The sequence below is a fragment of the Rosa chinensis genome, chromosome 1 (genome assembly GCF_002994745.2).
Source record: "Rosa chinensis cultivar Old Blush chromosome 1, RchiOBHm-V2, whole genome shotgun sequence".
NCBI classification, from domain to species: Eukaryota; Viridiplantae; Streptophyta; class Magnoliopsida; order Rosales; family Rosaceae; genus Rosa; species Rosa chinensis.
Genome location: NC_037088.1, coordinates 56,266,953 through 56,283,178, shown reverse-complemented (window position 1 = coordinate 56,283,178; position 16,226 = coordinate 56,266,953). Strand labels below are relative to the sequence as shown.

The following is a 16,226-nucleotide window of genomic DNA, read 5'->3' as shown; positions in this document are numbered from 1 at the left end:
CCACAATTACTGTGCCTAAGGGATTAAAACCTGAGTTAAGAACCTGGATTATCATTTTTTTTCTCATCTTTTGTTTTAAATTTCTAATCTTGTAATTTTTCGTGGGAATTTCAACAAATTATATATCGTGTCAAACCACAAAAAGTTTATTTTTGTCCAACAAAATGTGCCTTGATAATCAACACCTGAGTAGTATGCCATCGAAAATGATGCAACAACTTACAAGCTTTCTACTAAACATTGGACGTTCCAAATGTAAACGTAATTCGTGACTCGTTGCATAACTTGCAAACAAATTCTCCCAAAACTATTCGGTTTTCGTTTAAATAGAATTCAAATCTATTCAACATCTATGTAGAAACACGTACCCTATATGCCTAAATCAAATGGGCAAGAATCTAGAACAGAATTTGTATATTGAGAGCAAAAAGTTTAAATTCTTTAAAATCCTTTTCTTTCTCGGACAAAAGAAAAAAAAAAAAAAAATCCTTTTCTTAGAAATACACCACACACTTCAAAGTTGAAACCTTGAAGTTCTCTGTACCAATTTTCCAAAACCCCGAACCCGAAGCATAAATCTCCAAGACCCGAACTTTCACACTCTCCACACCCCAAATTCCAATGCACCTCTACAGTCTCACTCTCCAGCGCGCGACGGGCATAGTCTGCGCCATCAGCGGCAACTTCTCCGGCGAAAAGACCCCAGAAATCGCCGTCGCCCGAGGCAAAGTCCTCGACCTTCTCCGCCCCGACGCCGCCGGTAAGATCCAGACTCTCCTCTCCGTTGAAATTTTCGGCGCCATTAGGTCTTTAGCTCCGTTTAGGCTTACCGGCTCCCGAAAAGACTACATTGTCGTCGGCTCCGATTCCGGCCGAATCGTAATACTAGAATACAACAAAGATAAGAATGTATTTAATAAAATTCACCAAGAGACCTTCGGAAAATCCGGGTCTCGCCGGATTGTTCCGGGTCAGTACTTGGCGGTTGACCCGAAAGGCAGGGCTGTTATGGTTGGAGCCTGTGAGAAGCAGAAGCTAGTGTACATTTTGAATAGGGATGTAGCTAACAGGTTGACTATATCGTCGCCGTTGGAGGCACATAAGTCTCATAATATAGTGTTTTCGATTTGTGGGGTTGATTGTGGGTTTGATAATCCTGTATTTGCTGCCATTGAGCTGGATTATTCCGAGTTGGATCAGGATTCGAGTGGGGAGGTGGCTCGGAAGTATGTGACTTTCTATGAGCTTGATTTGGGGCTTAACCATGTGTGTAGGAAGTGGTCTGATCAGGTTGATGATGGGGCGAATTTGCTGGTTATGGTGCCGGGAGGTGGGGATGGGCCGAGTGGAGTGTTGGTTTGTGCAGAAAATTTTGTGATTTATAAGAATCAGGGACAGGGGGATGTGAGGGCTGTGATTCCTAGGCGTGCTGATTTGCCTGCGCAGCGTGGGGTTCTTATAGTTTCGGCAGCTACTTATAAGCTGAAGTCCATGTTCTTTTTTCTTTTGCAGACTGAGTATGGGGATATATTCAAGGTGACTTTGGAGCATAATGATGATGTTGTCTCGGAATTGAAGATCAAGTACTTTGATACAATCCCAGTCACAACTTCAATGTGTGTGTTGAATTCGCAGCTTTTGTTTGCTGCTTCGGAGTTTGGGAATCACGCTTTGTATCAGTTCCAGGCAATAGGCGAAGATCCTGATGTGGAGTCCTCCTCAGCTTTGTTCATGGAAACTGAAGAGGATTTCCAGCCATTGTGTTTCCAACCTAGAAAACTTAAGAACCTTGTTGGGATTGATCAGGTTGAGAGCTTGATGCCGATAACGGACATGAAGGTCTCTAATCTGTTTGAAGAAGAAACACCTCAAATATTTACGCTTTGTGGCCAGGGTCCTCGTTCATCTCTCAGGATACTAAGACCTGGTTTGGCTATCAGTGAGATGGCTGTGTCAGAGCTTCCTGGCATACCGAGTGCTGTCTGGACAGTGAAAAAGAAGGTGACTGATGAGTTTGATGCATACATTGTGGTGTCATTTGCAAACGCTACTCTTGTGTTTTCAATTGGTGAGAGAATCGAAGAAGTTATTGACAGTGGTTTTCTTGATACTACCCCTTCACTTGCCGTGTCTTTGATAGGTGATGATGCTCTCATGCAAGTTCACCCAAATGGCATTAGGCATATTAGGGAAGGTGGACATATCAATGAATGGAGAACTCCTGGAAAGAGAACGATTATAATGGTTGGCTCTAATAGACTTCAGGTGGTCATTGCTTTGAGTGGAGGAGAACTTATATACTTTGATGTTGATATGACTGGTCAACTGGTGGAGGTTGAGAAGCATGAATTGTCTGGAGATGTAGCTTGTCTGGACATTGCCCCAGTACCTGAAGGGAGACAAAGATCTCGTTTCCTTGCAGTTGGCTCATATGACAACACGATTTGTATTTTGTCTTTGGATCCTGATGACTGTATGCAGATTCTGAGTGTTCAAAGTGTCTCTTCAATTCCAGAATCTCTCCTCTTTCTTGAGGCTCAGGCATCAGTTAGTGGTGAGGATGGTGCGGATCATCCTGCCAACCTTTTCCTTTATGCCGGTCTACGAACTGGGATTTTGTTCAGAACAGTGGTGGATATGGTGACAGGTCAGCTTTCTGATTCCCATTCTCGATTCTTAGGACTAAGAGCTCCTAAGCTATTTTCTATTAATATAAGAGGCAAGCATGCCATGCTTTGTTTGTCATGTCGGCCCTGGCTTGGTTATATTCATCAAAGACATTTTCTGTTAACACCACTATCGTATGAGACTATTGAATATGTGGCCTCATTTTCATCTGATCAATGTGCGGAAGGTGTAGTTGCTGTTGCTGGCAGTTCTTTGAGGGTTTTAACTATTGAAAGATTGGAAGAAACATTTAATGAAACTGTGATTCCTCTGAGGTATACCCCTAGAAAGTTTTTGGTTCAAGTGAAACGAAAGCTTTTGGTAATTATTGAAAGTGATCAAGGAGCATTCACAGCAGAAGAGCGTAAAACTGCAAAAAGGAAAACTAGGAAGGATGTTGATGAAGATTTCTCTCCACCAAGGAAGCGTAGGAACACTAGTAGCAATGGTGGTGCAGATCTTTCTCCACCAAAGGAGTGCTTTGAGGCTGCAGAAATAGGTGAAAAAAGAAATGGTAATGTGGAGCAGATGGAAAATGATGATAATGAGGATGATCCCCTCTCTGATGAGCACTATGGCTATCCCAAGGCAGAGTCTGACAAATGGGTTTCTTGCATTAGAGTTCTTGACCCAAAGACAGCAACTACAACTTGTTTGCTGGAGCTCGATAACGAAGCTGCAATCAGTGTATGTACAGTGAATTTTCATGATAACGCCGGCCTGGTTGGGGCAACTCCTCCGAAGGAGTATGGTACGCTTTTGGCTGTTGGAACCACAAAGGGACTTCAATTTTGGCCCAAGAAAAGTATAACCGGAGGATTTATTCATATATATCGATTTCTTGATGATGGAAAGTCCCTTGAACTTTTGCACAAGACAGAAGTGGATGGTGTTCCTCTTGCTTTATGTCAGTTTCAGGGAAGGTTACTAGCAGGGATAGGATCAGTGCTCAGACTATATGATTTGGGGAGAAAAAGATTGCTTAGGAAATGTGAGAATAAGCTGTTTCCCAACAATATTGTATCCATTCACACCTATCGTGATCGAATATATGTAGGTGACATTCAGGAGTCATTCCACTACTGCAAGTATAGGCGGGATGAGAATCAGCTGTATATATTTGCTGATGATCGTGTTCCAAGATGGCTGACAGCATCGTTCCATATTGATTTTGACACGATGGCAGGTGCGGACAAGTTTGGGAATGTGTGCTTTGTGCGGTTACCACAGGATGTTTCAGATGGGATAGAAGAAGATCCAACAGGTGGGAGGATAAAATGGAAGCAGGGGAAGTTGAATGGTGCTCCAAACAAAGTGGAGGAGATCGTGCAGTTTCATGTTGGCGATGTAGTCAGCTACTTGCAGAAGGCATCTCTCATTCCAGGTGGTGGTGAGTGCATCATTTACGGGACAGTGATGGGTAGCTTGGGTGCATTGTTTGCATTCACTTCCCGTGATGACGTTGTCTTCTTTTCTCACCTGGAGATGTATATGAGGCAGGAACATCCACCCTTGTGTGGGAGAGATCACATGGCTTATAGATCAGCTTATTTCCCGGTTAAGGATGTGATTGATGGAGATCTTTGCGAGCAGTACCCAACACTGCCTATGGATGTACAGAGGAAAATTGCAGTCGAGTTGGATAGGACTCCTGGAGAGATACTAAAGAAACTCGAGGAAATTCGAAATAAGATCATTTAAGAAAGAACAAGCTCAAAAGGATCCTCCTGTTCCTTTTTCATACCTTGTGCATTTAGTGTCCCTGAACTGATATCGTTGTTTTGGTCGAACAGATGATTGATACTGATGAGAATTTGGTTTATGTGTGCAGGTCAATTTTGAGATGCAAATGGCACATGAATGTTTGGATTAACCAGAAGTGTTATCAAAAGAAGCGCTGTGCATCTTGTAGACACCCTTTTATGTTGCAATTTCTCTTAATGGATTTTGTTTTCCATTCCTGTTCCTTCTCTGTTTAACAATATGTATGGTTTTTTATTTATGATAATTTGAATTGCTCAAAAATCCAATTGCAATGTGATCGATTTCCTTACTTTACAACTTAACTGAAGCGGCAATGCTGTGTTGTTAAGTGATAAATAGTGCATAAAACAGGACATGTACGAGAAACATGCATGTACCACAATTTACTCTTGATTACTCAGTTCATCCAATTTTTTAGGCAGATCACTTGGAAAATCAGGAACGGGATAAAGTCCAATGATGACTACAACTGCTCCAACAACACTACACAACAATGACTAACAGGATTTTCACCAACACACGATTCACGGAGAGATACTGAAGAAACTTAAGGAAGTTCGAAATAAGATCATTGAAGAAAGACAAGCTCAAAGATAGCCTCCTGATATTTGTCATACCTTGTGGATTTAGCATGGCCGCATGGGTCCCTGAAGTAATATCGTTGTATTTGTCAAATGGATGCCTGATGCTAACGAGAACTTTCATTTGTGCAGCTTCACAGGGTCAATTTTGCATGGATTGTTGCTGATCATCTTAGTTACAAGACACAGGACAAACATGATGGAGATTGTCTTTTCCTCGTTTTGAAGATCTGGGTAAACAGTTTCTGATATAATAATTGAGACACTATTGGCAAAGGAATGAATGAATGAATGTTCAGATTAACCAGAAGGGCCGGTAAACAGTTTCTGATATAATAACTGAGATACTATTGGCAAATGAATGAATGAATGTTCAGACTGACCAGAAGGGTAAACAGTTTCTGATATAATAATTGAGACATTATTGGCAAATGAATGAATGTTCAGATTAACTAGAAGTGTATCAAAAGAAGTAAACAGTTTTTTATTCTGCTTTCCAAAGGATATGCTGTAGAGTGAGGTTATTGAAATGGGTTTATTTGTCTCGTTATATTCCACTATTGTTATATCCAATGGCAGTTAGGTACAATTGAGTAGGGGAAAGAGACCGGATATGTTGTATTTATTAGTACTGTCAATGGGTCGTGTTGGGTTGGGTTCGTGTCGGATTGGGTCAAGATATTTGTCGTGTCGCAAGATACAAACTCAAATCCAACTAATTTAATAATCGTGTCAAAAATTTAAACACAAACCTAACCTATTTATTAAACGGGTTACCCATTTCTAACCCACTTAACCCATTTAACAAATATGCCGTGTCGTGTTAGACAAAATGACTCATTTAAGGGTTAACAATGCGACCCATTTAACTAAAAAAAATGCATAAATTGATTAAATTAACTAAAAACTCTACAAGACGAAGAATATAAATAATTGTATATATTCATAAATAATTAAATCTAATAATTATAAAGCAAAATATTTCAAATTGTCTAATCTTATGATCAAATACTCCCAACGTCTAAATTTTCAAGAAGTATAGCATAATCGGGTTATACGGGTTCACTTCGTGTTGGCGGGTTGACCCGTGGCCGACCCATTTATTAAATGGGTCATGGCGGGTTGACCCACGGCAGACCCGTTTTTTAATCGTGCGGGTTCAACCCGCTTTATTTCGTGCGGCTTTCGAGTCATGTTATCAGGTCGTGTCAGAATTAACAGCCCTAATATTTATTTAGGTTGAAAGTGCTTAATTAAGTGTGTCGACTAAAACACACAGTATCTGGTATTGATTAAGTTTCACAAATGGGGTTTGTGAGACTTTAGAGATGAAATCTTGTTGCCAGTGTGAAGCACAATGGCCTTTGTCATTCGTGTAATGAATTATACAGATGGTGTTTTTTATTTCTCTTAAAACCTTTTACAAAGTAATTCCCAGCAATACAAGGAAACTGAAAAATAAATCCAATAAACAACATGATATCATCTCTTGAGTTGCTTCTTGCTCAGTATCTATATACTACAAACTTCCAGCAAGATTCTACTTATTGTTTGTCATTCTCCCTCTTCAACTCTCCCTCCAACCTTGAATTTGCCATGGAACATCTTTTGTCTAACCAATTGATTATGTCCGAAAACACAACCTCAATGTTCTCAAGTGGCTCTCCATAGAGTAGACCATGCCACATTTTCGGGTACAACTTCAATGTCTTGTCATAACTCGACGCCACCTCATGGAGTTGTTTACTAACCGAGGTATCAGTGACTTTATCGTCTTCACCGTGGAGGACTATGAACGGCAACGTGACCTCTTGAAGCCTTTGCTCAAGCTCCGTGCTGACCCTCAAGAGTTCGTAGCCGGTCTGCAGACGAGGACGGCCTTTGTAACAGTAGGGGTTTTCCCTAACCTGTTTTCTAACCTCGGGTACTTTGAAAGCTAAATCAATGACATCATTTGTAGGGATTATTTTCCAAGTTGGAATAACCCTGCAGAGCTTTGTCAAAACACTGACCACAATCGGAGATGGCCTCATTTCATCTGCAATCTGTTAATACAAAAAAATAGATTAGTTTTCATTAGAATTTCAATGAATTCAAGAACAAACCAACCTTAGAATTATAATTTGACTGTATGCTACGTATGCTTTGGTAGACTGATTCAAACTATTTGCTGGACCATGCTTATTTTACCAATTAGACGCTAGATTTGACATCGATTATTGACAAGATGCCATTATGTGATTAACAGAGGGATTTGGTCAACAAATACAGTTTCTTTAAATTTATATATCTAAAAGCTACCCAAAACGTGCAATCAAAAACTCCAAAAAGAAGTCCAATAAAAACGTGTGGAAACAAGAAAGAAAAAGTAGAAGACAAACAAATAGAAGCAAATTGATATTGGGGTCGTAAGTGCTCTTTACCTTACACATGGGGGCAACTAAGACCGCACCATCCCAATATTCTGGCTTTTTCCTATGAACAAGCAGAGCCACAGCTCCTCCCATTGACTCTCCCAACAGATACCTCATCTTCCCTTTGTTCTCTTTGCTCTCTGTTCAATCAAATTCAACCATTAATATCCAACACACATATAATCCACCAATAAATAGGGTAATGCTTGTTTCGGATGCTATTTAGTTTCTGAGTGCAGAATGACACACTGAGAGTGAGAATACTAACCGCAAATCTTTGTGAAGTGAGCGGTGCAGTCATCGACAACATCATCAAAGCTTTTGACAAAGCCTGAAAGGCCAGCTGATTTTCCATGGCCTTCATAGTCTATCCCATATATGGCAAAGCCTGCTTTGGCTAGTCTGATTGCAGTACCTATATACATAACCAGGAATATGAGTTTAAAATTCATAATGGGAAAAACAAAATTTGAAGGAGTATAGTTCATCCAACTGAGTAATTAGTGCTCACTGTTCATGGTGATGCTGCACTCCATGGCGTATCCATGACAGAAGAAGATCAAGGCTTTCGGGGGCTTGTTGTTTTCTGGAAGCCATTTGCATGTGAAAAGATTCATTCCCCTAGAGTTTAAGATAAACTCCTGCAATACAAAGATGAACAATTAGAATCACACAGAGAACAATATTTCTGAAAATAAATAAGAACCCAGTTCAGAACTTGCGCTAACCTCTTCATATTTGACACTCTCCATATCAATGGCCTGCAGAAAATTATAACCAATACACAAAACAAATCAGAAAACAAACAAACACATAAAAACCAACATGATATTAGGAACAAAAACAGAGAGAGAGAGAGAGAGAGGGTATTACCATGATATCAGGAAGAAGAACAGCGAATGAGTGAGAGAATTAGTGCAGAGAAAGATAAAGATCGAAGAAAATAGGAATACAAAAAACGAGTGGGAGTGGATGGTTTTGTGTATATAGGAAAGTGCTGAGGTTTACATATATGTAGTGGGAGCTAAAGGAGCCAAAATAGGTCCGGCCGTGTTGCATTGTGGTCAACTTTGCACTCTATTCACAATTTGGACTTTTTATAAGCTTACAGGGATTATAGTTGAAACTTATTAAATTGATGAAAACGAAATGACATAACTGAATACACTAGTACTTTAGAGATTGGAAGCAAATTAACTTGACACACACGCAATCAGACTAGCCAAAGCAGAGGCTTACATTGTAATATTGTACATATATTGTAATATTGTAATATTGTACATAACCAATTAGGATATAATATAGCTCCCAACTCATGGAGAACTATACTCTAACAGTCTAACTCTTTGCTCAAGGCCTTAAACTTAGGATCTGGCTCCACCTTTCTCCAAAAAGGATCTGGCTCCTTTGAAAATCAAAGCTGTCTATCATAGAATATTAGAGATGGATAACAAACTAATTAATTGAAAATTGGTGCAAAGAATGTGGGCGAGATTTGGGTATTTTAATTCGGGTGTGACTCTTGCATTGGATAATTATACAAGTAAATTATTTTGTACATTTATAACAAGATATATAAGGGATATTTTCCATTTGGTTGTTGATAAAGTAACTTCCTTTTTGGATATGATTGGTTTAATTCTATTCTCAATCGGATAGTTAATATTTTGAAGTATTTATTGTTAAATATATATCACTGAATTATGAATATGATTAACAATACAGATTTGTTCACCTAAGGGACAGTTTTAAGAGAATGTAAGAGACAACTGCATCTTAACCACATGTATAAAATTTAAAAGCATAAATTATAACCACTTAAAACTTTGCATTTATTTTTAACCGTCAGATTCACTTGTCCATCATAGTCTCTTAAAAATTGTCTCTTAGGTGAGCAGACATTTACAACCATATATACAACAATATATATGTAATTATAACAACAAATTATACAATCGTATATAAATTACAATAGACAACATGCAAATGAAAATTGTAGTTGCAAAAAAAAACTGAGTTGTGATTCAATAGAAGCTTACAGATCGACAGTGTCCTTTAGACACAATCTCGCTCCCCCTTAGTACTTCTAGTCGTTAGGCGTTTGACCACCAGGATACAACTAGTGATAATTCAAAGGACCTACCTCGGGGCCTTGGACTATTGATAATTGTGTTTATGGAAGAACGACTATGACGTTTATATAGTTAATTTGTTGTTTCAGACAAGACTTGATTTGATTAGCCTTATCTTTCATATTTTAATTTGTATTCTGAAAATAAAAGGTAATTAAATTTGATTTCTGAAACTAAATTAAAAATTAATTCTTAAGTTAAGTAATATTGTCTTGGCCGCATTTTGTGGAAGTCTTATTTCATTTTCTCTAGATATTACTTTATTCCAAGTCAAAATGGTGCGCATGCCGCGTACGCCATGTGGGCCTTTGCTTTCATAGTTTCATTCAATGAATTTTAAGTTTCCTTTATAGTTCTTTAGGCGACACACAAATCAGATAAGAAGGAAATGGAAGATATGACTGGGAATTGAGCAGATAAGTCCTCCGATGACGAGAGTCACGAGACAACTTTTGGTAATGGAGACGCTGCTTTTCTAGAGAGAGTGGGGAAAAATGAAATTAACAAGAATTTCGGGTTGGTTAGGCTATTTAATAGATATTAAGGGGGTGTGAATGTGAACACAAATTTTTTTGTGACCCAGCATTTATTATGCGATTTCAGCTCTTAATATTTGTGGTCAACTTTTTACTGAAATAACCAAAAACTACACTTGATTTCCAGTCGTCCCTTTATGTTGATGTAAATGCACATCGATGCTCTGAATTCTTTCCGGTGGGATATTGACCTACACTTGTCCAAGTTAAGTGTTTCTCATGCAGAATGCGAAAAATATCTGAGAGATTGAGCAAATAAAAGTTTTTTGAATTTGTTAGGTTGAACAAAGTGTAACATACTGAAGGCATTTGGTGAAAAAAAAATCTCTAATGGACTTTCCAAAATGATTTTTAAATTAAAATTTGGTGAAAAACTAAAGAGATGTAATACTCCTAACCTTCTATTTAGCACTTTGTCAGGTTGAACAAAGTGTAACATATATAGAAGGCGTTTGGTGAAAAGAATCTCTAATTAATGGACTTTCCAAAATGATTTTTAAATTAAGATTTGGTGAAAAACTAAAGAGATGTTAATGCTCCTAGCCTCCCATTTAGCTCTTAAAATGATGAAATTAGTACATAGATACATAGATCACTTTATAGTTATAAACTTTATTTTCCTTGGTATCCTATCAGTAAATAAGGATCGAGAATGAATGTGATCGAGCAACTCTTTAGCTTCATTCCTATTTCTCGTCAGTAAGCGACCCTAAATTGTGACGTGGATTATAGTGGACGGTGGGTTTGACTGGCACATAGATAGCATGTCATGCATGAATATTTCATTCGTAGAGAGGTCGACCACTCGACTTCATAAATCATAATATATATATATATATATATATATATATATATATCATATCCAGAGCAGAGTTTCGCTTTGAAATTAACGTGTGAAGTTCAAGTTTTTGGTCACTTTTCGGTCGCATATCCATATCTCGACCGTTCAGTTTTTAGGTACTACTGTATAGATCATCTCTGCAAATTTCAGCAAAATTGATGATCGCTAAGGTATCTAACTTGCTTAAACCAATAGACGGACTGAATCTGTCAACCTGAATCGTACTGGTTTTAAGGCAGTTATCAATGCCTTAACGATCATCATTTTGGCTGAAAATTTACAGAGATGATCTATACACTAGTACCTAAAAACTGAACGGTCAAGATGTGGATATGCGACCGAAAAGTGACCAAAAACTCGAACTTCACATGTTAATTTCAAAGCAGAGCTCCGCTCTGAATAAGGTACATATATATATATATATATATATATATATATATATATATATATATATCAATGTATGAAACCATGCACCTCAAAAGTGAGTTGCATAGATATCACACAGAAAAAGAAAGATAATGTCAACGCGGTTGTAAATTTCCACAAGGTAGATGAAATATAGGACTAAATTAATTGGAGAAGGAGTTGACAGGCCAAATATTGAAAGAAAACAAATTCATATGATCGAAGCCATATGTATATTACTAACTGCATCCCTGATTTTTGTACCACAAAAGCTGTAGCTTTTTCATTTTCTGATTGATGTTGTTGATAATCGACCAGCAATACTGTATGAGATGACAAACTTGCTGATGAATTGGTCAGTATATTAATGGATTTATACGAGTTTGTTTGCAGTTATATATAGACAAAGGAAAATGACGAGTGCGGTATTGGCCTGCATATGGAGATCGAGGCCTTGTTACTTGTTTTTCTTGGCTCTTTGCCTCCGTAATTTTATGGAGCACAGCTCAAACTAATTCTCTCAATATCTATACTATTATTAAGAGACTTATTCAAAACTGAAAAATTGTACCAAAATAAATTTAAAATATTAATAAACTTTAATACTTATAAAATACATAGGGATAATATAGTTAAATTACATGAGATACAGAAAAATAAGACAAAAAATAAGGAAATAGAAAAGTACGTGGGAAAACTCTATTCCTTATGCAGATAACTACCCACTATCTGCAATAACACTCTCACTCTCATTATTTTTTTACAACATTTTTTTTTATACATGCAAAGTATGTGATGCAGACTAATCTTACTCAAATAAATATATGGTCTGCTGTTTTTTTTTTTTTTTTTTTTTCAAATGGTATATTAATCTAGAGATTCTACTATGATATTTGCCATAAATTTATAAAGAATAATGGTAGGTGAACACATTTTTGGATATCACTTGCATCCCACCTTACGTGACAATTGATATTGCACAGTAGGGCTGGGTTCAGATCGGTCTGGTCCGAAAAATTTGAAAACTGAGTCCAAACCGACATTATCGGTCCGGTCCAGATCGGTGTTTGCAGAATGTTGTGACCGATGAGAAACTGACCCGAAAACAGTCGGTCAGGTCTGTCGGTTTTTCGAGCCAAGAAATCTGTTTTTCCAGATTTCAGTGCATAAACAAAAATGCAGTACATAAACAAAATTGCACCATCCCAGAAACAGAAATGACTATCCACCATCCCAGAACAAATAAATGTTGCTGGAGCTGCAGAATTGCATAATGTAGATTGACTCATTGACAGACTGCATCACTGTAAAGTGCAAACTGAAGCAATTTCGATGACTTGCAAATTGAAGCCATCCAAAATTCCAAGGTCCAAACTATGCAAAGTGATTGTAAACTGAAACAAAGTGATTGCAAACTGAAACAAAGTAACAAACAATGCAAACTATGCAAACTGAAGCAACCAAATGGACCAAATCTGCATTCTCGGCAACTTCGAAGTCGGAATCGGAATTTGCATGATTCGAATCAGAATTTGAATTGGGTTCGGACAGGTATTGGGATTGGGATAGGTATTTGGTTTGTGATGTGTTTCCAGTGGAGGAATCCATGGGTGATTGATCGAGAAAATGTGAAGAAGAAGAAGAGAAGACGTGAACTGAAGAAGACGGCTTCTTTACATTCGTATAGGGTTTTTTAGGTCAATGAAATTGGGTGATTACCTGCACCCAGGTCCAGGGTATTCTTTATACGCTTGATTGAGAGCCAATTAACATGTGACACGTGTACAAGTACAAATATCGGTCTGGATCGGTTTTAATCAGTTCTGCAAATAGTGAAACAGAGATTGAACCAGAGGACATTTTAATAGGTTCAGTTTAGCCAGAACTGAGGATTTCCGTTTTCAAACTAGACCCAAATGGTCGGTTCTGGTCTAGATAGAGCCGGTTTCTCGGTCACTCGGGTCAAACCGCCCAGCCCTATTGCACGGACACGTTATTTAATGAAATTATTTGATAGGTTGGTCTTTCTGCCACATCAGTTACCATGTAATTAAGTTGAGATTGAAGTAGTACCCAAAAAGGTGGTTCACTTAGCATTACTCATCTATAAAACATGTGACAAGAAATTTGATGTCATTATGGTGATGTGAGTTTGTTTTGTGTACAATTAATTCTACTAGGGTCTTTGATAAAAATGAATTTGTCGTAAAACTAAAACCTTATGTTCAGTTGTGGTCCTAAGATGCTAATATAGTTGTAGGGCAATGATATAGGGCCTCAATGAGGCCTAAGATTTGTGGCCTCAAATCCTAGGTGTCATGCCATATAAGTAAATAAAAATTTATTTTCAATTCCATATAATATATCTTGCCACATCATACTATTTCAACACCAACTTTACCCTTTTACATTTCCCTTTAGATGTTAATTAGGGGGTGAATCAATTACATTAATGAATTTAATTAGGTGACAAAAAAAATATCAGCTATTAATATATTAATTTAAGAGATATGTCTACAGATTCTTTGATAAATATTTTTCTTCATTTAATTAAATTATTTCCTTTAATTTTTCTTCCCAAATGGCATTAATATATTGAATTATGTGTCAAGAAAATATTGATTAATTTCATCCACAAAAATATAGCATTAGTTAATTGAATTTGAGAAATACTTATGTCTAAATTAAGAGGGAGAAATTTTAAATACACACGCCTAATCACTTAATACACATCCCTATTATTTTATATTTCAAATTAGATTTTGTAGGTAGGTTAAATTACCAAAACAGACATCTATGCATTAGAAGAAGAAAAAAAATAGTCATATTTTCCTTATATTATTCTATTTATGTATAATAGTTAGATAAACACAACAAATTTCTATACATGGCCTCCCAATTTAATACAAGAATAAAGTTAGAAATTATCTAATTTAAATTTTCCTTAAATAAATTGTAATTAGATGAGGTTAGAGACCATAATATTTAGAATTTCAAAATCAATAGCATTAAATATTTTTAAAACTTATCCCTTTACTCCCATTTTTAGTTAATTTCCTTTTTTGTTCTAAGAGTTATGATTAATCAATTTATTTTCTAATATAAAACATCACAGGTGAAAAAACTTTGTAATTGTTAATTTGTTTGGCCCCTCTAATGACAACTATTAAGTTCCGCCACTATGGAGAAACTACTGGTATAGTTTTGGTTGAATGTTCAACTCATAATTTTATACTTGATTAACATGGTGTTTGATGGATGAGAGCTCAAATAACACAAAGCCTATTTATATGCATCTATTTAAAGAGAAAAATAATAAATCTTTATGGATTTCTCAATAACTAACACAAGTAATCAATATGGTCATTTATAAAATGTCAATATACTAGAATATACTAATCATATTAAATAGTAACCTTAATATAGTCAAAAAGTAGGATATTTCATGATTTTTGAGATTAAGGGTATTTTAGGTACTTTGGGTTGTGTATTTAGTAAATTATTAGAATGAGAAATTAAATGGGTGGTGTATTAAGTATGGAGTGTGTATTAAGTAATTAGGGGTGTGTATTTGAAACTTCTCATTAAGAGGTACGAAAAAATTACACGTTAGCAGCCATTAATTAACATCTGCAATCTAAATATAAGGGAAAGACAAACAAAAAATAATAAATTCAGATTTAACGTTTAAACCCTAGCTACATAAAGAGAAAACAATGAACAAAAGAATAAATACAATCATATGAATATGTATTTTTCACTTTATATTTTCAAAATTTGCAGGAACCTAACAAAAGTTGAATTCATATACATGTGTTATACAAATCTATTAATCGAATGTACGTGCAAATCTATTAACTGAGTTACATGAAATTTTTTCTACTCTTGATTGAAGAAAAAAAAATTGTTGTTTAAATCTAAGCATGAGTGTAATGAAAAAAAAATGAAAGAAAGCCAATTTTTTTTTTTTAGAAGAAAGCCAAAATAATTTAGAGTCTTTAGATTTTTTAAGGATAAAATTGTCTTTTTCTCAATAATGACATGACATGATTTGACAAATAGGTGATTTGTGTAGATGATATTAGGTGTCATGCCAGATTGAGGCCACAAATCTTAGGCCTCGTTGAGGCCACAAATCATTTTCCTATAGTTGTACATTCCACAATGCAATTAGTCGTGAAATTGTAATGAGGCCAACAAATATGACACGAAGAAACTGACAATTGCATTGAACTGCTCCGACCGCATTCTGAATTTCAATTTAGTTAGATCGGCTATCAAATTCCTGAAAATCACAAGTGTAACTAGCAAAACCGTGTCAGTCTCATTTGTTTCTTTCTTCCCCCGCTATATTTATTGGATATGTGCAGATATGAGGTTTGGATCTATACCAGTTATAACTAAATCAACATAATGTCAACCGAAATTTGAGATCATATCAGTTAGCTAGGAAACACAATTAGTATCGGTTGTAGTGAAATCGAAGAAACTGATTCGATAGTCGATTCCGATCAAATCACCGGCCATCTGTCAATTTATACAGGGAAAGAAGAACACTAATATTTTTAAAATAACTAACTTCGAAAAATCCAAATTTCTAGCCAGACCCCCACAGCTAATGGAGACATGCAAACAAAGAAGTTACTAGTAAACTAATCGCAATTGATGATGATGGTCTTACACACAACTACACAAGACCCTATATATTTAGTGTTCGATAGTTAGATGTCTCCTTTCCAATTGACTACTGATCAAGATTTGTCATTTAACACAAGTATCACCACAAAATTTTCAATTAATTTAAGAAGGGCAGGTAGGCAGCCAGTAGTCTGGCCTGGGCAGCGTATCTTAAAACTTAAAGAGTCCAGAACGATTTTCCCTTATGG

At 36.5% G+C, this 16,226-nt stretch overlaps 2 protein-coding genes across 2 annotated transcripts; one reads left to right on the top strand and one right to left on the bottom strand.

Moving 5' to 3' along the window:
• Positions 1 to 543: 543 nt before the first annotated feature.
• Positions 544 to 5,060, top strand: LOC112188391 (spliceosome-associated protein 130 A). Its single transcript, XM_024327499.2, has one exon. It carries the CDS (start codon positions 622 to 624, stop codon positions 4,366 to 4,368), a length of 3,747 nt encoding a protein of 1,248 aa, XP_024183267.1. The 5' UTR covers positions 544 to 621; the 3' UTR covers positions 4,369 to 5,060.
• Positions 5,061 to 6,388: 1,328 nt separating this feature from the next.
• Positions 6,389 to 8,506, bottom strand: LOC112182571 (caffeoylshikimate esterase). The gene is made up of 6 exons (XM_024321079.2): positions 8,300 to 8,506; positions 8,155 to 8,187; positions 7,938 to 8,067; positions 7,695 to 7,841; positions 7,436 to 7,566; positions 6,389 to 7,057 (listed from the first exon to the last, which is right to left on the bottom strand). Exons 1-6 carry the CDS (start codon positions 8,300 to 8,302, stop codon positions 6,557 to 6,559), a joined length of 945 nt encoding a protein of 314 aa, XP_024176847.1. The 5' UTR covers positions 8,303 to 8,506; the 3' UTR covers positions 6,389 to 6,556.
• Between the last annotated feature and the right edge of the window lie 7,720 nt (positions 8,507 to 16,226).